The sequence below is a fragment of the Empidonax traillii genome, unplaced genomic scaffold (assembly GCF_003031625.1).
Source record: "Empidonax traillii isolate 1590-97213 ecotype Southwest subspecies unplaced genomic scaffold, ASM303162v1 scaffold309:size1915965, whole genome shotgun sequence".
NCBI lineage: Eukaryota > Metazoa > Chordata > Aves > Passeriformes > Tyrannidae > Empidonax > Empidonax traillii.
Genome location: NW_020955502.1, coordinates 1,130,625 through 1,153,679, shown reverse-complemented (window position 1 = coordinate 1,153,679; position 23,055 = coordinate 1,130,625). Strand labels below are relative to the sequence as shown.

General features: G+C 48.2%; 1 protein-coding gene across 6 annotated transcripts in view; it reads left to right on the top strand.

The window, feature by feature from the left end:
- PDE4B (phosphodiesterase 4B) overlaps nucleotides 1–17,255 on the top strand; it is a 173,526-nt gene extending 156,271 nt beyond the window's left edge. For 5 of the 6 annotated variants that reach the window (XM_027891113.1, XM_027891114.1, XM_027891115.1 and 2 more), the window contains 9 exons: nucleotides 3,941–4,034; nucleotides 8,012–8,190; nucleotides 8,641–8,739; nucleotides 8,878–9,042; nucleotides 9,659–9,758; nucleotides 10,581–10,735; nucleotides 10,835–10,957; nucleotides 12,462–12,644; nucleotides 15,251–17,255. In XM_027891113.1, coding sequence (XP_027746914.1) covers nucleotides 3,941–4,034; nucleotides 8,012–8,190; nucleotides 8,641–8,739; nucleotides 8,878–9,042; nucleotides 9,659–9,758; nucleotides 10,581–10,735; nucleotides 10,835–10,957; nucleotides 12,462–12,644; nucleotides 15,251–15,616 — 1,464 coding nt within the window. In that variant the 3' untranslated portion in view covers nucleotides 15,617–17,255. Of the gene's footprint in view, nucleotides 1–2,609; nucleotides 3,201–3,940; nucleotides 4,035–8,011; nucleotides 8,191–8,640; nucleotides 8,740–8,877; nucleotides 9,043–9,658; nucleotides 9,759–10,580; nucleotides 10,736–10,834; nucleotides 10,958–12,461; nucleotides 12,645–15,250 lie in introns of those variants that run through there. The other variant, XM_027891116.1, reaches the window with a different exon arrangement.
- The last annotated feature ends 5,800 nt before the right edge of the window (nucleotides 17,256–23,055 follow it).

The window sequence follows — 23,055 nt, the reverse complement described above, 5'->3', positions numbered from 1 at the left end:
CAACCTGCTTGCTCCCTGCAGGCAAGTGGCAGAGCACTTCCCAGGGCATCCTGACATCGAGGGTAGCTCAGGAAAAATCCCAAATACACCCCATGAGCAGTGAAGACAGCCAGCATGCCTTGGTCCGTGCTGGACTGTATGTTTTTGAAAGGGCATCATGTTATTAAGTAAATCTTGCTTGGGTGCCAGCATCGTTCAGGTGGCAAATCACAATAATCTTTGCAAATCCTGTGGGAATCCCCCCAGCTCCGTGGGTGTCTCAGATGGGTTTGGCCCTGATAGTCCTTCTAGCAGTGCTGTGATTCTGCCGCCTGTGTTTAAAAAAGGTTGCTGATTCAAAGTCCGGAAAAGTGAAGGAGATTAAGGCTGGTGGAGGAGCTGTGGGGGACAGATTCCCTTTTACAGATCGGATATGAGGATCCTGAGGTTGTTTATCTGTCCTCATCTCTGCTGCAGATGGCTTGGGTGACCTTGTACAGACCATTTAATTGCTCTGTGCTGCTGTGAAAAGGGAGCAGCTGCCCTTTGTGCTTTATGGAGCCAGTTGTGAGGTAAAGGCATTTTTATCAGATGTTTGTCCATCACTTGGGATCGTTTAACTGAAAGGGGCGATTGTATAGAAAACCCAACTGATTCGGCTGTGCTTAAAAGTCATTTGTGTGATCATCTGATGATGATGTTTTCCTTGTAAAGATAAAGGCCTCGATCCAGAGAGTTTTCAGCACATGCTTGGCTGTCAGGCTGTGGGAGTGCTCACGTGTCACTGGCTGGTGCTTGTGACCAGTGAAAATACGTCACTGTAAGGAGTGATGGGGTCAGAGCTCTCCTCCCCTCCCACGGCCTTTCGCTGCCTTGGTTTTCATCCTTGCTGCCACTCATGCTCCAGCACTAAGGCTCCTCTTGGGAGTTTCAAAAGGGCTTTTGTCCCTTTTGGTTGGCATGGAGTGTAAAGGAGACCCTGTGAGCCAAAGCCCATGGCCCAGTGCTGTGGAATGTCCTCCTGGGCAACCAGCATCCTTCACATCCCCCTGCTACCCAAATCCCATGAGATGTCCACCTTTTACATCTTCTTCCTTCCTGTATCACGAGACAGTATTTAAGCTGTTTGAGTAACCTGGAGAGTGAGGCCTCGCTGTGTGTCATTGAGAGTAGGTCTGGATTAGAGATTGGGAAGGAATTCTTGGCTGTGAGGGTAGGGAGGCCCTGGCACAGGTTGCCCAGAGAAGCTGTGGCTGCCCCATCCCTGGAAGTGTCCAAGGCCAGGTTGGACAGGGCTTGGAGCAACCTGGGATAGTGGAAGGTGCCCCTGCCCATGGCAGGCAGTGGAATGACACAGGCTTTAAGGTCCCTCCCCAATCCCAATCATTCCATGATTCTATGATGGCAGGGCAAGGCAGAGAATGCTGCAAGAGAATCATGGAATCACAGAATGGTTTGAGTTGGAAGGGGACCTTGGAGATCATCTAGTTCCAACCCCCTTGCTGTGGGCAGGGACACCTTCCACTATCCCAGGTTGCTCCAAGCTCCGTCCATCCTGACCTTGGACACTCCCAGGGATGGGTCAGCCACAGCTCTTCTGGACAACTTGAGCTAGGGCCTCCCCACCCTCACAGGGAAGAATTTTTTCCTAATGGGAAAATGAGGAAAATTTCCTGAGAGGAGGGAGCAGGGATGGTGGTGGCAGTGTCCCTGGCAGGTAACACCCCATCTTTGGTCTGCACAGACAACCACAGCGTAAGAGGGAGGTACCATCAGCTTCCCACCTCTGATAATAATGAATTCAAGGAGAGAAGAAGGTGGGTCGCAGCTTCCTTTGCTCCATGTGCTTCTTGTAGCTGCAGGCTGAGCTGGAGTCCCATCTGGATGTTCTGGAGCCATGTCTTGTCCAGCCTGGGCAAGTAGGGAGCAGGGACCAGGGGTGCAGGCTGCCCCCATGCCCCACGTGTCCCACAGCACGAGAGGAAGCCTCTTGCTATCCTGCCAAGCCAGGCTGGTAACAGTGAAGGTGACTAGAGAAAGGAAAAGATCTCAGAGCAAAGATGGCCCTTTTATTTTGGGAATCCTGGGCACTGTTGTGCAGGGTGTTACAGGCAGCAATCACCAAGGACGTCCTGGAACAGCGGGAGAGCTGCACATCCTGGTGATCCCGTGCTGGGACTGTGTCACACACACAGCACAATGGGCTTTTCTTTTGATTCCATGCTAAAAGGACAGCTCTAGCTTCCTAATAAAGGGAGTGCTTTTCAGTTTGAAATGAAAATTGTAGAAATCATTCAATCTTGAAATTTAGATCGTGAATCACAGAATGGTTGGGGTTGGAGGAGACTTTAAAGCTCATCTCGTTCCACCCCCCTGCCATGGGCAGGGACATTTACAGGAACACATTCTTGTGAGGAAGAATTTATGAATTGCATTTGTTACAGATTTAAGGTTATTATTAGTTTGTACCTCTTACCTGGATATTTCCAGTTTGTCAGGGTACATTTTGCTACATTGCTACATTTTGCCCTTCACCACGTAGGAGAAAAAAAATTATCCCACTGAAAATGTGAAAATGATGCTTTTAAAATTCCATATATATACCTGCTTTGAAAATCACAGTCTCTGTAAGGATGAGGATTAAACAAAGCAGGAAGGGAGAAGAGATTGCTGCCTACTTTTACCTTATTTAAATATTCCCCGAGCTTCCTCCATTTTAATCTCCCTTAAAAAGATGGCTGTTACTAAAGCTGGCAGCCCCTCTGAAAGCAGCATCATTTTTCTGGCATGGTGTTCAGCTGAGCGAGCCTAATGTGGAGAGGGGACCCCCTTCAGCCAACTGAGCAACCGGGACGATTCCCAATTCCCCAGTGCTTCCAGCCATCCGGCTGAATCCGCTCGGATCGGTCCTCACTCCTTTGTGCAATCCCTGATTTCATTGCTCTCTCCTGCGAGCACATCCACCCACGGGCAGGCTCGGCAAGGATGCGATGCCAGGCTTGGCTTTGTCTGGGATTAGCAGCTGCCGGGCTTTGGGGGATCGCTGGCTTTGCTGAACGCTGATTTTTTTTCCTGGACTGGGGAAGGGGGTGTCCGTGGTCCCAAGGAGCTCTCCCGTCTGACCGGCGATTTCTCCGGGAGGATTTGTGGACGGTAGCGAGGAGTTTTCCAAAATGCCTGAAGCAAACTATTTGTTATCTGTATCTTGGGGTTATATTAAGGTGGGTGTAATTCCTGAAGGATTGTTAACGGCTGGTTTGTTTTGTGCTGTGTTGCTTGGATAAAACCTCCATCAGGAAAAAAATGCTTTTTAAATGGTTATTTATATGTATTTTGGCAAGAGCTCGACATGTGTGTAGTGTGCATGCAGAGTACATGTATGGAATTTTTTTGTCCCTTTGGGAATTCAGTGTTGCAGGATAAAATGATGTAGCAATGAAAATGTTTGATTATAAATCAGGAGGATCATAGCATGTATATGTGGGGGAATAATGTCCGAATCCTTCGTTTTACTGTAATAAGCTGAGCAGATCTTCAGATTTATGGCATATTTCTCTTCTGGATATGCAGTTGTCTTTTCCTTGCATAATACAAAATGGAGAAAACTTTAAAAATCCAGAGCAGGAGAAGGTTATAAGATGGGGAATTCTAACGCTGATAGGAATTTGAGCTTTCAGAGCAATTACCTGAAACGTTATTTCCTCATTTGTGACAGTAACAACTAATGTGCATCTTTGGAGGAAATTAATTGTGTAGTTTAGTGGACTGAAAAGAAATATCCAGTCATGGTGATGCTGAACAGTATCTAAATGAAACCGAACCATCGCTCCGGTTCCATTACAAATATCTCCAGAATTTTGCTTTTAACATCTTGTTTGTGAACTTACCTGCGCTAACACTGGATTGATTTGGGAAAGGATTCAGAAAAATGCCATCTTTGTCTGTGCTCTTCCCCTCCCAGTTCAAGAGGATGCTGAACCGGGAGCTGACACACCTCTCCGAGATGAGCCGCTCCGGCAACCAGGTGTCTGAGTACATTTCCAACACTTTCCTGGGTAAGGAATCACATCCCAAGCTTTCGGGTGACTCAGAGAAGGATTGATGGCAGCCTAATCACTGCTTGTGCCCAGCTTTCCTTTGGGGCAGAGCATTACTGAAATATGCTGGGTTTTTCACTTTCAAGTGGATATGGGGAGCAAAATGATAGTGTTTGAGTAAGTCTATCCACAGAGGAATTCTTTCTCTAAACCATTGGATTTTGCTGTGCAGATTGAATGAGGCTGTTGGTAGCTGCCTTATGCAATTCTTGATTTTTGTGTTGACCTTATATAAAGGACAAAGTCACACAAGCCCAACTTGCAACTACTGCCTCCTTCAGCTGCATCTTCCCTTTCAGAGACAGGGGTCAGATTAGACTCAGCCCAGACATTTTATATATTGCTTTGTGTGAATTTGCTCATTTTGCACCAAAAGTCAGAATAAAGACTAAAGAGAGTATTTTGCATTTCATTAGTTTTGCTGGAGCTCGCAGCACTACTGACATGAATGAATCCTCTGTGTCAACAAATATATTTATTACGAGAAATAGAATTTTCTGTGGAAGCAGCTTTAGAGTTTGTGACTATTTGCATATAAAATTATATGTAGCAAAGTACCCTCATACATGTCTCTGAGTTCAGCAGCTCCAAACAATGAGAGATTTGGGATATTGGAGCTCGTGGAGAATTGTGCCCTGGGGTTAAGATGACCCTGAATGCATTCACTGCATGACACACAATTATTTCCATTAAGGGATTTTAAAGTGATTCCAATGGCCAGTTGCAACTGCAACTGCTGTCTGCATTTAGGACACATCACATCATTAATAATCCATGGAAGTCTGGAGCTGCTTTGTGGGATCCAATGACCCTTAGTGCTCAGCTTAACCGTGACATCCAGAATATGAATTAAAACAAGGAATTAGGAGCAAGGCTGTCCAGCTGCCAGCCAGCAGCCACTGCTGGGAGAGCCTGGGATACACAGCATGGCCACAGTGGCATATTCAGGGAGCTGGTTGGTCATCATCTCTTCCCAGTAGGCACAAGCCTGTGGAGCAGGATGGGCCACAGCTGGAATAGCCTATGTGGCCACCAAAAAATAAACCACACATACACTAAAGTCAGGGAAGTCTGTAATTCAGCAGGGGCTGATTAGCTGGAGCTGCTGCTGGTACTAATGGGGTTGTGTTATTCATGGAATCATGGAATCTCAGACTGGTTTGGCTTGGGAATGACCATTCAGTTCCACCCTCTGCCATGGGCAGGGACACCTTCCACTATCCCAGGTTGCTCCAAGCCCCATCCAGCCTGGCCTTGGACACTTCCAGAGATGGGGCAGCCACAGCTTCTCTGGGCAACCCCTGCCAGGGCCTCCCCACCCTCGCAGGGAAGAATTTCTTCCCAATATCCCATCTATCCCTGTCCTCTGGGAGTGGGAAGCCATTCCCCCTTGTCCTGTCCCTCCAGGCCCTTGTCCCAAGTCCCTCTCCAGCTCTCTTGGAGCCCCTTTAGGCACTGGAAGGGCTCTAAATTGTCCCTGGAGCCTTCTCCTCTCAAGGTGAACACTCCTAGCTCTTCCTGCCTGGCTCCAGAGCAGAGGGGCTCCAGCCCTTGGAGCAGCTCTGTGGCTTCCTCTGGACCTGTTCTAACAGGTCCATGTCTTTCAATTCTTTCTATTCCCATATTCAGGCTGGGTCAGGCAACTACATTTCCCTTTGCAGGTCTGGACAATGGTCTATTCATTCCTGTTCTGCTGCTCCTCCTGTCCTCAGTGACAGTGACGTCCCTATATTTTGTGGCAGTGTGAGGCCACTCAGCCACTCAGGGCCGTGGTGGTGCTGAGTGGTGCAGGCTCTCCAGACTGGGCCAGATTGCAGCCTGATTGCTCACATTAAAAAAAAAAAAAAAAAAAAAAGAGTAAAGCTTTTAAAAGAATCATCGAGCTATTTTAGGAACTCATGCTGTTACATTTTTTATGAATTACTTTTTCCCCCCTAAAATTTGGTTTAAAATTAAATGAATACACAAAATAACAGGAGTCTACAGCTGAGGAGGTTGAACAAACAAAAAAAAGAAATATGTGGGTAGGACATTCATTTACCTCCAAGCAGCATTTGTTAGATTGGGCTTACTTACAGATATTAAAATCAGATCATGTGACTTTATTCGATCTCTTAATTTTATTAGAGCCTACAGTGACAGGACAAGGGGGAATGGCTTCCCACTCCCAGAGGGCAGGGTTAGATGAGATATTGGGAAAACATTCTTCCCAGTGAGGGTGGTGAGGCCCTGACACAGGTTGCCCAGAGAAGCTGTGGGTGCCCCGTCCCTGGAAGTGTCCAAGGCCAGGTTGGGCAGGACTTGGAGCAACCTGGGATAGTGGAAAGTGTCCCTGCCTGTTGTGGCAGGGGATGGGTCTGTGTGACCTTCAAGGTCCCTCCCAACTCAAACTGTTCTGTGATTCCACGATTAAACGAGCTGAGAAGGCACCAAGAACTGATGTCCTCTGCAGAGGGTTCAGTCCTGCAGTCACTGGGCACAGCTTTAGATCCATGTCAAGGTCAAAGATGACAAACAGTAGTTTTATCATTGACCCCATCACATAAACAGGGAAGATCTTGGTGCCCTTTTGGGACAAGTTCTGCCTAAGGGCTGAGGGGTATTGCTGCCACCACCGGGGAAACTTGATTTAACAAATCAGAGATTTCTGTCCAAGAATGTCCATTTTACACTGCCTTAATGTTAGTCATTGCTAAGGAGATTATGTAGAGGAAAGTCCTTCAGTGGTTCAGCAAAAACACACAAGGGAAACACCCACTGATGTCAGCCAGGCTGTTGCTGGGAATGATGGCTTCTTTCTTAATTGCAGTGCTGCAGACACACTGATAGTTCTGATTTCAGAGGGTTTTAATTAAGCCAAGGCAAAAGTAACTAATGCCTACAGGCCTTGTCCCTCTGAAGATCCTCAGGGATGCAAAGGTGCAGAGATTATTGTAGCCTTTTCTAAAAGTCTCTGAAAAATTATTTGTGTGGAAGTAATGAGCCACTCACTTTAATGCAGCAAATAAATCAGCTGTAAGGGCAGTAAGTAACATATGTGGAGATATTTACTTATTTATTTATTAAACACACCTCCACAACCAAGTTTGTGCCTATTTCATGTGGACTAATATTGTTACTATCTCTGAGAATGGCAAGAAGAATATGGCCTGTGCTTTGTATGTTATTCTCCACATATTTGTAAAGGACAAACCTTTAATAAATCAGTGTCACCAATTTGTTACTGAGTTGGTGTTCTAAGAGCATGGGATGTTGACCCAGTAACTACCAACATAAGGAATGGGAAAATAGAAAATTTTAAAACTTCAATGAGGAAAAATATATTGTTGGGATATATATTTTTTTTCCTTACAATAGGTAATAAAAATTAATTGGGATTTAGCCGTGAACAGAACCTGATTCCCTTCAGGCATGGAGAATCACAGAACCGTTTAGGTTGGAAAGCCTTGTTAGACCATTAAGTCCAACAATTCCCAACACTGCCAAGGCCACCACTGATCCATGTCCCCAGGTGCCATATCCATACACAGAGGCACATTCCTGGACATGTGCTGTGTGTCCAAGCTGTGCACCCTGAAAATGGCTACAAGGAAAGCAGTCTGGTCTTAAACAATCATAGAATATGCCAAAATGGAAGGGACCCATCAAGATCATTGAGTCCAACTCCCGACCCTGCACAGGACACCCCAGAAATCACATCGGGTATCCCATCAGGGCTCAGTGGCAGGTTCATCTTTCAGAGAGGAACCAGAAGTTGTGTCCCTGTTTTGCTTTGGTTTTTGGGTCCCAAAATACAAGAAGACCCCCAGTAGGAACACGTGGCTTTGAACTGGTGTGCAGAGCCACTTAGTGAGCTCTAAGGGTTGATTTTGGGGAGTGTGATCGGTGCTTGTTCTGCAAACAGTGTTGACTCATTTCACCTTGATTTGTTACAGACAAGCAGAACGATGTGGAGATTCCTTCTCCCACCCAGAAAGACAGAGAGAAGAAGAAAAAACAGCAGCTCATGACACAGATCAGCGGAGTGAAAAAATTAATGCATAGTTCAAGCTTAAATAATACCAGCATTTCACGGTTTGGAGTGAAAACAGAAAAGGAAGATCATCTGGCCAAGGTATGACAGATTCTTACCATTCAGGGGGGAAGCTGGGAAAGGACTGGATGAATGGATGCCCCCCTTGTTAAAACTGTAATCAGTAGTCCTGAAGTGATGTGGCCATTACAAATGTTGTAATTAATGGCAGCAGGCCCTAACAGCATATTCTGTGTTTATAAATACTTGTAATTATCCCTAAAATAATAAGAAGAAAAGTGATGAAGGATGAGGAGAGCAATTATGAAACAGAAAATCAGCTCTTCACAGTTACTCTGTGTTCCTGTACTATATTAAATACACATATTCATGCACTTACATAATTAAAATAATTATTAAATTTGCATATTTTGGAACTTTAGGGGAAGTTCCAAGATAGAACTTCTTCACACCAGAAGATGTAGTGCAAGTGAGAAAAGCAGAACTGTCTGGAAAAGTAATATAACCATTCTCTTTTTGTCCTCTCAAAAGGAACTGGAAGATCTGAATAAATGGGGTCTGAACATATTTAACGTGGCCAGGTATTCCCACAACAGGCCCCTCACCTGCATCATGTACGCCATATTCCAGGTTTGTCACTTCCTACTCACATTTACTATTCTTTTATGGCACTATTTTAATTTCTTATTGCTTTCTGATTTGTTGTCTTCTCCAGCATGACCTCCTTACCTGATACATGCCTGTATGTTTGTATCTTTTATTACACAGGAGCGAGATCTTCTGAAAACATTCAAGATCTCCTCGGACACGTTCGTGACGTACATGATGACCCTGGAAGATCACTACCACTCGGATGTGGCCTACCACAACAGCCTCCACGCTGCTGATGTTGCCCAGTCCACCCATGTTCTGCTCTCTACCCCTGCCCTGGATGTGAGTTACCTTGTTTGAGCTGAGTTGTGTTGGGCAGGGTTGTGTTTGAAGGTGGGATGGGCACTTCCTGCTCTTCCGAGGGCTCAGTTTGCTGCCAGGGACTTCTTCAGACACTGATCTCTTGTCTCTGAGGACTGGGGACAGGACCCAGGGAATGGCCTCAAGTTGTGTCAGGGCAGGGTTAGGTTGGATCTCAGAAAAAGGTTCTTCCTCCAGAGGTTGGTTGGGCACTGAACAGGCTCCCCAGGGCAGTGGTCACAGCACCAAGGCTGCCAGAGCTCAGAGAGTGTTTGGATGATCCTCTGGGGCACCTGGTGTGACTGTTGGGGATGGGCCTGTGCAGGGCTGAGGGTTGGACTGGATGATCCTGAGGGTCTCTTCCATCTCAGTATATCCTGTGGTTGTGTGTTTAAGAAATTTCAGCAGCAGCTCTGCCTGAAATCGCTGTTTCATCTTCAGGAGCACAAGCTGCTTGCAGACCTTTCTTATGAGTCAGTGGCTTGTCCTCAGAAAACTAATTTTAAAAAGCACAATTTGTTTCTCTAAATCAGCCTCCCAAACTGTTGGGGGATAAAACCTAAGGACCTCTCTGACAAATTCCTTCTTTCCTTTGTAGGCTGTCTTCACGGATTTGGAAATCCTTGCTGCAATTTTTGCAGCTGCAATTCATGATGTGGATCACCCCGGGGTCTCCAATCAATTTCTTATTAATACAAGTGAGTTTTGTTTAGAATACAATCATAACTTCATCCACAAATTTGGAAACTAGTGGAAATGCTTTTTCCATTACATAAATGATGACTTGCAGACTGAATTGCCTTCTCAAAATATTGTGCAGTAAATGAGGGAGACATTTGGAAATAAAGCAATAATTAAAATGAAATTCCTGACAAAGGAAGCTATTGTAGTACAATTTGTAAAGTACCCTTGTGAATATTACTACTTGCTAACATGTAATAATTCTTCCAGTCCCGAGTGCAAATTTTACCATTAATATAAGAAAAATAATGCTATTGCTATTGACAACCATAAAGCTAAATATTGTTGGCTCATATTGTGTTCGGCGACAGGCTGAGCATGTATCTTGATTCCAAAATATGGGTATTGTTCTGTTTTGGAAAGTGTGTGCAGGACTCTGTTGTCAGTGACTCTGAAGCCGTATCTAAGTCAACTGCATATTATTTTGTTCACTAAGACTGAGCAAAGGCTGTTTGTATTATAAACATACATGCTGCGGTTATCAAACCACAGGCTCTTGTCACTCATGGAGCAAAAAACAATCACAGAATCCTGGAATCATTTCCTTCCACTGCCTGCCATGGGCAGGGATACCTCCCACTATCCCAAGTTGTTCCAAGCCCTGGCCAACCTGGCCTTGAACACTTCCAGGGATGGCACATCGACAACCTCCCTGGGCAAGGAAACCCTCCCTGATTTATTGCTCACAGATAAAACATTTCAGTGCCCAGGACAAGTGTTTGCTGTTGGAAGTCACCTGTTTCACATGCTGGAGTCACATATCTGTGTTCCTTTGCTAGATTCCGAGCTGGCCCTGATGTACAATGACGAATCCGTCCTGGAGAACCACCACCTTGCTGTGGGTTTCAAACTGCTTCAGGAGGAGCACTGTGACATCTTCCAAAACCTGACCAAGAAGCAGCGTCAGACACTCAGGAAGATGGTGATTGACATGGTAGGAGCTGTGCACGCTCTACTCCTCTTCCTAACCCCAAAACTGGCTTCTTTGTGTGGCTGCCCCTACTGACATCCTGTTTTTTCCACTTCTGTCAAGGTGTTGGCCACTGATATGTCCAAGCATATGAGTCTGTTAGCTGATCTGAAGACTATGGTGGAAACGAAGAAGGTGACCAGTTCAGGAGTTCTCCTTCTGGACAACTACACAGACAGAATACAGGTATGGCAGCCAAATTTCCTGGATTTTGTGTATTTTGTTCAGGACGAAGAAACCACATTACCGTTTTTATTATGTTTTATTATGTTAAATTGAACATATATAGAAGCTACTGACCTAAATTTTCAGCACACATTTTCTTCTATAATAAGAATGGGTGCAAGGTGGTCCCATATATTTCAGGTGAAGGGGATTATTGCTTTTGTAACACTAAGAGCATCTAAGTTCAAACATTCACGTTCTTCTGAGATTAGTCCATAAGGCTGAATTTTTGAGGGCCCCCAAATTTCCGTGCTGCTTTCTCCCGTTTGTGTCTTCTGCTATAGCATTGCAAGAATTTTAATTTATGGCTCCAGACTTAAAAGCAGCTCTCAGTGAGCTGAAATTACTGATGTGCAGTCTATTCCCTATATCATGTAATTCTTGGTTTACAGAAATGACGAAGCAGTGCTGGAACAGGGTTACAGAGTGAGCAGGACAAGATACATTCTGATCTGCTCTGTACTTTGATGACCAACTTCTTAAGAACAGGCTCATGGGAAAACTCCTTCAGTTTTTATTTAAGACTGCTGATGTTAAGACAAGTCACTTTGCTTCTGTCTCAGTCCTTCTGGCCAGTTAGTCAGGCACATCTTGTGTGTGTCTGGAAGGGATATTACTCATTTAATAAAGTAGGAGCATTTAACCTACTTCCATGAGAGCGTGGAAATGGATTTTGAATGGTGGGAAGCACCTGCATTCAAAAACAAACCTGTGTGATGTCATTAACATTGTCATAACTGCACCCCATGTAAGTCTTGAGATGTCTGAACACCAGAGAGCATGCATTGCCTCTGAAGGGACTGTGGCAGCTGGGCTCGTCTGTGGATATATAGAATCAGAGAATCACAGGCTGGTTTGGGCTGGGTGTGACTTTAAAGCTAATTTAGTCCAACCCCTGCCATGGACAGGGACACCTTCCACTATCCCAGGTTGCTCCAAGCCCCATCCAACCTGGCCTTGGACACTTCCAGAGATGGAGCAGCCACAGCTTCTCTAAGCAACCTGTGCCAAGGCCTCCCCACCCTCACAGGGAACAATTCCTTCCCAATATTCCATCTAACCCTGCCCTCTGGGAGCGGGAAGCCATTCTCCCTTCTCCTGTCCCTCCAGGCCCTTGTCCCAAGTCCCTCTCCAGCTCTCTTGGAGCCCCTTTAGGCACTGGAAGGGGCTCTAAGTTGTCCCTGGAGCCTTCTCTTCTCCAGGTGAACACCCCCAGCTCTTCCTGCCTGGCTCCAGAGCAAAGGGGCTCCAGCCCTTAGAGCATCTCCATGGCCTCCTCTGGACTTGCTCCAACAGGTCCACATCTTTAACGTGGTGTGATGGAACAATGTTAATATTTTTATGGACTGTTTCATAATCAAGGAGTCTTGTGGTCAGATGTTCTGCAGTAAGTGAGCAGATACAGATTGAAACCGTCTCCTTTTTCCATTTGATTTTATGAGTTTTCTGATTAATGTAATTGCAGGTTCTCCGAAATATGGTACATTGTGCGGACCTGAGTAATCCCACAAAGTCTTTGGAGCTGTACCGGCAGTGGACAGACAGGATCATGGAGGAGTTCTTCCAGCAGGGAGACAAGGAGAGAGAAAGAGGAATGGAAATCAGCCCGATGTGTGACAAACACACCGCCTCGGTGGAGAAATCACAGGTAATTGGCCCTGAGCTCCAGTTCTTACTGTCTGAGCTTGGAGTTTTAAAGCAGAGATAAAATTCCTCTGCTTTCTCCAGCACAATTAGGCAATGAGCCAACTGTTCAAAGGGTTGGTTCTGATCGACCCTGACATCCAGCTGTGCCTGGAGCTCACAGAGACTGATGAGGCTGCTCCGGCTCCTCTCTGTGCCCCTCGGCGTCTCCTCATTTCCAAACGCGTGTTCATCTTGCCCTGTTTGTGTCCCAGTTTCCAGGAGGAGTTGGTTTCCTTTTGTTCCCCAGGTTTGAAAAGTGCAATTCTGCTCACCCCATCCTCCTGCCAGGTCTTTCCTGCTTTCACACCCTCTGTTAATTAGCACCTCCTAAACGTACTGACATTGTACCCTGGGCTGGACATTTATAGCAGTGCCAGCCCCATTGAACTGCAGGGTAAGGAGCTTCTCCCAGCTGAGATCCACTTCAGGACACTGGACAATATTCAGGACAGTTTTGTAGTGCATGATCCATCTGGTGAAGTTAGAGGGCTGGTGGAACTGCTGTGTGCAGGGTGAAGTCACAGAAATATTCATTTATGTCAATACAAACCTTAAAAGGAGCTGGATTTGCCCCATTTTTTGAGATGAACTGGCTCATCCCTTGTTCTGATTCATAAATTAAATGGTTTCAAGCTCAGATTTTGTTCTGACCTTTGTAGTACAGGCCATAAAATTTCACCCAGATAGTCTGTAATGAAACCAGTAATTTATGTTTGCCTAAACATATTCCAACTTTTATATAATGGTGTCTTGGTTGTTGTTTTTGAATGACTAGAGCAAGTCATCATTGAGGTTTTTCAGCTTGAATAAGTAACAAAATTGATGATAATTATTTCCAAATGTCCTCTCAGGCTAAGCCAAGTGGTTTCAAAATTATTCACTCAACCGCGTGGTGATTTTGTTGGAAAAATCTGTCTTATTTGTTAACCTAACAAGAAATGAATCCTTCAGCCAGGCTTGGCCAGAAAATGCTCATGTGTTCTGCATGTGAGCTCCAATGCAATATTTGTTTCACATATGCACTTCACAGAGGCTTCAAAATGGCATTTTTTGCTATGCAAAAAGGACAGGAATTGCACAAAATGGCCCTCATGGAAATCCTGAAGGAGAAAGGGAGGTGGCAATGTCTGTGCTGGAGGGAAAGAAGGAGTTGACTGGAAAAGAGTATGCGAGTATTGCAGAGCTTGAGATGTCACCTCTTTACATCAAAATATTTTAAGATCAATGCTGAGCCATGTGGTTATTCCATATTATTCCAGTTTCTTCATGATCTGGGATGTTTCTAAAGAAACAGTGATCCTATTAATGAGTGCTGATCTTGACCCATTGCTTCTGTAGAGCCCTTGAGCATTTTGGGTGGCAGCAAAGCCATGAGCTGACCATACAGAATCCTTTTTTTTTTTTCCCTTTAAAAGTGCTCCGGAACATGTGCTGCAGGAAATTTTCATCACCTTTTTGTTTGAGCTGCCTCAACTGTATGTTACAATTGAATGTTAATGGTTCTATTGACATCCTGTTGTGTCTGAAGGAGCCATGTGTGATTTCCAAAGCAAACATCTGCACGTTGGGGCTGGCTCCTCGGAGAGCCATTTTCCTGCTGCACAGAAACCTTGTCCAGCGGAGCGAGGAGAAGTGACACATTCTGCCAAGAGGGAAGAATTTCAATCCTCTTTATGGCCATTCAGTTTTCTCCATCCTGGACGTACGTCCTCTCTTAGTCAGACAATTGAAGGATGATTTAGCTCAGAGCTTACGCCGGCGGAAGGACTGACAGACTCAGCCACAGCCCTCACTCTTTCCATCGCTGACACGTCACTCCAGGGGAGGCAGATGGGGGAGCAGTGGCCTGTCCTCTTCATGCAGGAGGAGGATTCTTGGGATGAGCTGACCTGCTTTCTGGGCTCTTTCCAAAACAAAATGAAAGGAAAGAGAATCTCTAGCTGGGCCAGCTCTGCAGAGAAACACAGTGGCTGCTTTGGCAGATTGGAGGAGAAAAACTGAAATGTTTAGAGCTGCAGGAGCATTAAACAGTTCAGAATAGGCACAAACCAGACACTGTAGTAAAGTACACCTAAAGCTTGAATTGCAGTCCATAAGGCAGGGACACTGGGTCTTAGGATGGCTGCTTGCCTTGGGAGCACTGGTGTATTCCCAGCTCTCAGCCAAGTGTGTACCCTGGGGTAAGGGCACAGTGGCCATAAATGCACCAGCCTTGACCCCGGTCACCAGGGAATTCTATCTGAGAGGAGCAGGGATATTTAAAATCCCACTTGCTGCCAGGGATGGAGTTGGCAGTTCTGTCTCTTGAATTTCCTGTTGACTCCTGCTTTTAGTTAAATTTTAATCCAAGGTTTGATTTTGGACAGCAACCTAACCCAAGATTGTAGGTGGAATACTGGGTATGAGATGATTTTGTCCATAATTATGCTGTGCTGGTTTGGGGACTTGCTCTGGCGGGGGGGGATTTTGCTTGTAAAAAGAAGGTATTACCATGAATTGAACTTTTTAGACACCCACCTTCTCCTAATCATTCTCTTCCCCTAAGTATGAGTGTTCCTGTGTTCCCAGGTGGGATTCATTGACTACATTGTCCATCCGCTCTGGGAGACGTGGGCTGACCTGGTGCAGCCCGATGCCCAGGACATCCTGGACACGCTGGAGGACAACAGGAACTGGTACCAGAGCATGATACCTCAGAGCCCGTCCCCTCCCCTGGAGGAGCGAGGTCAGGACTGCCAGGGCCTCATGGAGAAGTTCCAGTTTGAACTGACACTGGAGGAGGAGGACTCAGACGGGCCAGAGAAGGACGGCGAGAGCATCGGCTACTTCAGCAATACACAGACACTCTGCGTGGCCGAGCCGGGGGAGGAGGAGCCCCAGAGGGAGGCAAACATAGAGATTGTGACAGAGGACACGTCTCCTGTCGACACATAATGTCCTGGACCCATGTGAGTGGATTTTAACACTTAAGGAGCATGCAAGCAGTCTCACGGACAGCCTGCAGCGGGGTCTGAGGCCTCTGTCCCACAGTGGCCGAAAGACCCTCCCAGCTACTTGAGATTGGAGTCAGGGTTAAAGATCGTGTAGTGAATGATTGCTCAGGAAATTACCAGGTGATTTACGTTGTGGTTTGAGCCTTGTCAGCCAAGAGCATCGTGTTGTCCTGGAGCTGGCTTGGGTCGGGACTGAGGCATCAATGACACACAACTGAGAGATTTTATACTGTTAGTTTTGGAATTTATACCAGTTAGACTGATAGAAACTACTGATTAATAACTCTCCATATAAAACCTGTCCACCCAACCACCTGTCTGCAGACCTGTGTGCCTTCTTTGTAAACACTTTCATGTCTTTTCAAGAGTCTCTTAATTAAATACACGGAGTTTAGTATTCAAAAGCGACACAAAGTGTTTCAGAATTGATGGATACTTTTTTGATTCTTCCTGTTACAAGAAGCAGTCTTCCTTTTTTTCATGGGCAATACCTGTCACTTTATTGCAGTTAATCACTTTGACAGACTAAACAGAAGGGGAAACCCTCTGGTTTGCATTACTGCACCTTTAATCGTCTTCTTAATACCCCCGGTGACCCGTTTTAAGTCACTTCATGCCATCGTGCACCGTCTCTGTTCTCTTGCTTGGAACAACAGTATTTTTTCCTCACAGGGTTTGGTTTTGTGGTGAGCAGGACAGAGGACAGGTTGTTTCCATGGCACAGTGCAGTACATACATGAGTAAGGCAGTGTGTGACACACGTTCCCCCTCGGCAGCTCCTTGGAATTTGCACGCTCGGATATTTGTGTTTCTCTCGTCCACATTTCCTAGGTTTAGGCCCACCATCCTCCTCCTGCACTGCCTCGAGCTCTAACACCTCCATTACTGTTTATAACAGTGTATTTATTACGTAATGTATATACTGTAATGTTTTGTAAGTTATTAATTTATATGAATTAGCATTGCCTGTCGACGGCGATGTTAACGGTGTAGAAAACTCGGAATAAGAGTTGCCTTTTTTCTTGTAACCTTTTGTATTGCATAAAGTACAAGAACCTGAACATAGCTGGAGAGACAGACGCAACCCAGGAAGGGCATTCGGGTGGCAGCCGCCCGTGGGAGGGGGTGACACCAGATCCCAGGGCAGTTGGGAGTGAACAGAGAGAGGGGGAAGCGAACAAAGAAACCCCCCCGAGAACGGGCCGGCTTTTAAATGTCACGTTCCAATTTCTGAACAACCCAATGTGAATTTCTATGACAAAAATGTGAACTGATGTAATAATTGTGCTGTGAAACTTCCTCTGACAAAGCTTGTCCGGCATCGTGAGCGGTGTCAATCTCAGTTTGTAAAATATGTTTCAAGCTTTTTGGTCCAACTTGTGACTAACTAGTTAATGACAATAGCACAGTTGTGCATGATCAATGGGTTTGTTTGTCTGTTGAACACTGCATTGTTCCAGGTGGTTATTTTATTGTTTCCAAAAGTTTCACACAACGTATGTTATAGTATTATATATTGTGTTCAGATGCATTCTTAAGAGATTTTTATATGAAGTGAATAAATGAAAGCATGACCCTGCCTGTGGCTCTTCATGATGCTTTTGTCAACAAGTCAGTGTGAGCCGTGTCACCATCACTCGGGGGACAGCAAAAGGGAACCCTCCAGGCCCAGAACACACCCATGGCCCAAATCCAGAACATGCCTCTGTCTGAAACCCAGAACCCTCTCTTGGCCAAAACCCAGGACCCTCCCATAGCCAAAACTCAGGACCTCCCACAGCTGAAACCCTGACCTTCCTACAGCCGAAACTCAGGACCTTCCCACAGGCAAACCCAAAACTGTCCCACAGCCAAAACCAGAGCCTTCCACAACTGAAACGCAGAACCGTCCAGTGGCCCAAACCCAGAACCTCCCACAGCCCAATCCCAGTGGACACGGAGGAGCCCTTGCCTTACGCACAGGAAGAGGAGGGTTCCTGTGTTCAGAGGGCACGGCCACCCTCCATGGTGGGCTGGAGCTCGTGGCCTTCCTGGCGGGGCTGGTGTGGCGGCGACAGGAAGGCGGGCGCAGACAGGAAGTGATGGCCGTGCACCGGGACGGCCCTCGGGCCACTTTCATGTCCTGGCCTGACCCAAAACAACCGACTTTCCACTAAAAAAACATCCTGCTGACAGGCACTCAGAGGACACGGGGACTCTGTGCCGCCCTCGCTGTGGCAATGCCAGCGATGCCCCCACTGGGGCACCGTGTGAGCCTCCACAGGCTTTTCCTGGATTTGCTGGCTCCAAAGTGAAGCCACGAGAAAGCAAGTGTGGATCCCTCATCCCACATCCATTTTCCCACACAGCACTCCACAGGAGCAGCAACTGCCAACCCACCTTCCTGCAAATCCCTCCTATCCCAGCGGAAGGGGTTTCAGCCTTCAGCTTACCCTGGGCTTGGCAGCCGACCCCAGCACCTCCTGGGGAATTCTCCCAGCACTGTGCCAGGGGGTTAATAGTACTTTCTCTCCCAGTGAATTCATGGAATCCCAGAATGCTTTGAGTTGGAAGGGACCTCAAAACTCATCCAGTTCCACCTCCTGCCATGGGCACCTTCCGCTATCTCAGGTTGCTCCAAGCCCTGTCCAACCTGGCCTTGGACATTTGCAGGGATGGGGCAGCCAGTTTTTCTGGGCAACTTGTGCCAGGGCCTCCCCACCCTCACAGGGAAGAATTTCCTCCTAATCTCTTAATTCAAATCTCTCCTCTTTTAGTTAAAACCATTCCTCCCTTCACATCCTTTCCACGCTCCTTTGCTGTGCTGGCTGTGTCCTGCTGCGGCCAACACTGTGCCCATGGCTCCCAGAGACATGCAGAGATGGGAAACGGGTTATTGGGCTGGAAAAACATTGGCAGTTCTGGGTGGGGAAAGTGCCTAAATAGGACAGAGAGCAGAGCTGGGGCTGCAGGTGAAGCACCCGCCCTGCATCCAGAGGTGTGTTAGGGGAGATGATGTGCCCAGTGGTGTCCCTGGCTGCAGAGCCAACACGGTGGCTCTGCCCTGGCCCTCTCCCCTCTGCCACACCCCCTCCCCTCCAGCCTTCTCTTGCTTTATTCCTGTCCTTTTTCCATGACCTAGTTCTGCCAGGCAGTAGCTTCCTTGTGAACACGGGAATGCAGCAGCGCAGCTCTGGTGCTGAGAGCAGCTGCCTTTCCCTGCTCCTTCCCAGCAGCAGCAGGAAAATGCTCCTGTGGCCGCTATGCTGCAAACTCAACCCAGATCCCTTCTGTTTCCCTTCCACTTTTGGAGCAGGAAATCCCAGTTTCAGGTGTGAGGTGGTTTGATGGCTCAGTTTCCTCAGTTCCTGGGGGGATGATGATGATGCCTTGGCTCTGCTTCCCCATCCTCACATCCAGAGCTCCTGTGGGGTTTGCGTGGTTTTGCTCAGCATGGGAAGCATGGCGGTGTGGAGGCAGCGATGCTGAGCTTCCTCCTTGCTCCAGAGTGGCCCAGATGGACAGGGCTGATGGATCCTGCTCCCCCTCCCTGGTAGTCCCCCTAGTCACTTCCAGTAACCCCCCAGCAGGTCCTGGAGGGGCTGAGGTGTGTGGGGTGGATGGTGTGGAGGGGCTCAGGACCTCCAGCCTCCCGGGACACAGATGCTCACCCTGTCCCCTCCATGTTGCCGGTGTCAGTGATGGATGTTCCCCACAGCCCCCGAGTGGCAGCTGTCCTTGTCCCCAAGGACATAGTTTCCTGCTGAGGCCATGGAGCTGGGGTTTCAGGGGGATTTCCACCACCCACAGGCGTCAATCCTGAGGATGAGCACTGGGAGCAGAGCTGGCCCTTCCCAGCTGCCCAGGGCGCAGAGACAAGGGTCCCGCAGAGCCCCCAGCACTGCCAGGAAACTTCTGACCCGGAGGTCGGAGTTGTTCATGGAAACCATGATGCAGAGAAATAAAATAATAAACCAGCCTTGTTGCTGTTTCCCATGGAGCACAGGCTGCGCTGCTGGGGGTGGGGCTGGATTTCCATGGGTTTTTTCCCCCCAGTCCATAGGAGTTATGAGCGTGGGTGTTCCCACCTGCCCAGTGATGTAAGACAGAGCTGGAACAAAGGACAAGTGACAAGACAAGAGGAAATGGCCTCAAGTTGCACCAGGGGAGGTTTAGTTTAGATATTAGGGAAAATTTCTTCATGAAAAGGACTGTCCAGGTCAGTGGTGTAGTTCCCCATCCCTGAAGGGATTTAAAAGCCGTGTGAAGGTGGCACTTGGGGACATGGGGCAGTGGTGACCTTGGCAGTGCTGGGGGAATGATTGGATTAGATGGGCTCAGAGGGCTTTTCCTACCTAAACAATTGTGTGATTCCATGATTCTCTGCCCATAGTCCACAGCCCCATGTCCCTCTCTGTGCCAGCCAGCAGGACAGAGCATTTCCCAGGTTATAAATCCAACCATAAGGATTTGCGAATTGCCAGAAGTGGTTTGCTCACCAGGGAGATTTGGGTGCTACTGGTGCAGAGTTCACCTAAAGGTCCTACAGATGAAAAAAGAGAAATGAAAATGAGAAGCACTGACAGTTTTGCAGTCAAAAACAGGAAGGAGCTGGGGGCTGGTGCACAAAGAGCAGATTTTATCAGGTCTGCGGCGCTGGAACAGAGCCGAGTTCTCCCGGCATCAGCACCTTCGTGTGAAGGGGAGCTATGACTGGCACAGGGATAGCGCTGGATCCAGGGCTGGTCAGGAAGGACAGGGCAGGTTGTGGCCCAGCTGATGTGGTTCAAGATGTGTTTAGGTGGTTTAGCTCTCCCAAATGTCCCTTTTGAGGGGACACATGGAGCCCAATCCCAAGGTCTCCCTGTTCCCAAGTATTCCCTTCCCCAGGGGCACCTTAAGCCCTGCTCTTGCTGCCTGACTATGGGGAGTATTTCTGCCATCCTTGTCTGATGCTGTCACCGATTCTCTCGTTGCAGTGCCGGGGACATTTGGGATCACAGAGGTCTGGCTCACAAGGGACTGTGGGATGATTACCCTGTCACGGGGGCAGGATGGGCTCTGCAGCCTCCTTATCAGTCCAGAGCGGGGTCTCCTGGGGTATCCCTTGTTGTTATGGGGTTGCCCATCCTGTGATGTACTGCTGGGAGCACTGGGATTCACACGCTGGGAACTGGGCAGAGCTTGTCCTGGTGGCACAGTCATGAAAGAGGGGCCAAATGCTCTCCTTGCTCCCGAACGCTGGTCTGGCTGTGGTTTGGCACTGTTTGAGGGGCCGCGGGGGTGCTGGGGCAGGGAGGGCCCATGGGGGACAGCAGGACCAGCTGTGCACGTGCTGCCTGCACATCTGCACAGCCCCGTCCTGCCCGTGCACAGCTGCACAGCTCCATCTGCTGAGCTCCCGGGCGCTGCACAGCGCAGAGCATCGGGAAACTCCATGGCCGGGCTATGCACGGCGGGAATGGGGGGTGTCTGCTGTAGGGTCGTGCCCTTCAGGGACACACAGAGCCGGACATGCTCTGCAGGGACACACACACGGGGTGCGGCTGAGCCGGTGCCATACACAGCTGGAGGCCCCGACATCTGGAACGATTTGTGGCAGGGCCCCAAACAGCTGGAGACGTGTCCAGCTGCAGTCCCACACAGCCAGGGCTGTGCACAGCTGGAATGGTGCACAGCTGGAATGGTGCACAGCTGGAGTCCTGCACAGCTGGGTGCTTGAGCACAGCTGGATTCCCACCTAGGTGGGTACCTGCACAACTGGAGCCTTGCAGAGCTGGATTCTTGCGCGTTATAACCGTTCATGGCTGGATTCCTGCACAACTGGAACCCTGCACAGCTGGAGGCAGTGGCTCCAGGACTGTGTTAGGGTGCTCACCTTCGTGAACCCCTCTGCCTTCCCTGCCCCGTTGAGTAGATGCTTCCGTGCACAGCCCCTCACCCTCTCCCCGCTCCGACACCCTCTGGCATCACTCCCTCAGGCTCCCTGGGAGCTCATAGATTCACCTTCAGCTGGATGATGTGCAGCTGGTGGAATCCCATCTGCCCTGCCTGACCCACTCCCCAGCCTCAACCCAACTCCTTTGTCCCCCATTTCATCCAACACCGCCTCCAGCTTCCACACATTTTTTTTGTGCAGTTTTACCATCTGAGTCTTGCAGAAAATCCTTTTATTTACACAGGAGGAACAAATGGTTTTCCCTGGCAATGTGGGGCAGGGTGGAGGACCAAACACATGAAGGGCATCTACAGTGCTTGACCAAATGTGGCGTTGCCACCACATCACATGTGAGGAGTCACAAGGCTTGAGGTCACACACCGCAGCCACAGCAAGGGTTGGACTTCCATCTGCCTTGAAAATCAGCTCTCCATGAAGTGTCTTCCCACTCTGGAAGGGCAAAGAGACCCCAGCAAGGACTGTGCCCTTCACAGGGGGTTGGAGGGCATCTTCTTGGGGTTTGGGAACCACTAGGGGCAAACTCTTTTCCTCCTGACTGTCTTTGCCAAACCCCCTGTGCCTCAGGGTGACCTGTGCTCCTGTAGACCCTGTGTCAGGCTTTTGGGCAAGGTGGGCATTGTGCCAGTGGAGCAGCTGGGGGGTCACCATAAGAGCCCCCTGAATGCCTGAGAAATGGCTCTTTCACAGCAAAATACAGGTACATCCTTACAGCACCCCAAAGTCCACTTGTAGGTCTGGGAGCGGTGACAGAAGTGGGAGAGTTTTGCAGCACAAGAGTGGGAAGAATATTTTCAGTGTCAAAATCACATATTTTTCTCATAACCTCATTCTCAGCTGAGATGTTTGGGTTGAAATTTTCAAACATTTAAAAAAAAAAAAATCAACCTGAGGTGGGAAACTGTCAGCAAGAGGCAGTGTGACAGGTGCTGGTCTGGGGAGGGGAGTGGGGTGTGCACCCCAAGGGGGCCTGTGCCAATGAAATCTCAGGGAAAACTGCACCCACCCAAGTGGAAAATGGGGCTCCCGCCTGTCCTGGGCTGTGTTGGACCTGAACTGGGCCGGTTTCATTCCCAGTAGGATGCAGCCGAGCCCTGGTGCTCTCCAGGACAGGAACATATGTGCTCCCTCATGGTCAGAGCAGTCAGGTTTTTAAACTGTTCGTGGTTAATCAGCCATCGCTCCTCGAGGGAAAAACATGTTTGGAATAGGGTTGGATTCGGACCAGGGCAGAAATTCTCAGTTAATCTTCTAGTGGGGCTTCCCATAACAATGGGGAGGTCACCCAAGGGCACCCAGGGCTGGGTTCACCCCCTCCCCCAGGACTCCAGGGAGAAGCCCCCTGAGATTGAATTTTCCCTGAAATCCCTGCAGCCAACACTGCTCCTACAGAGTTTGTTTTCCATTTGGAAGCTGGGGCCAGCTTGGTCCCCGTGTGCCATCGA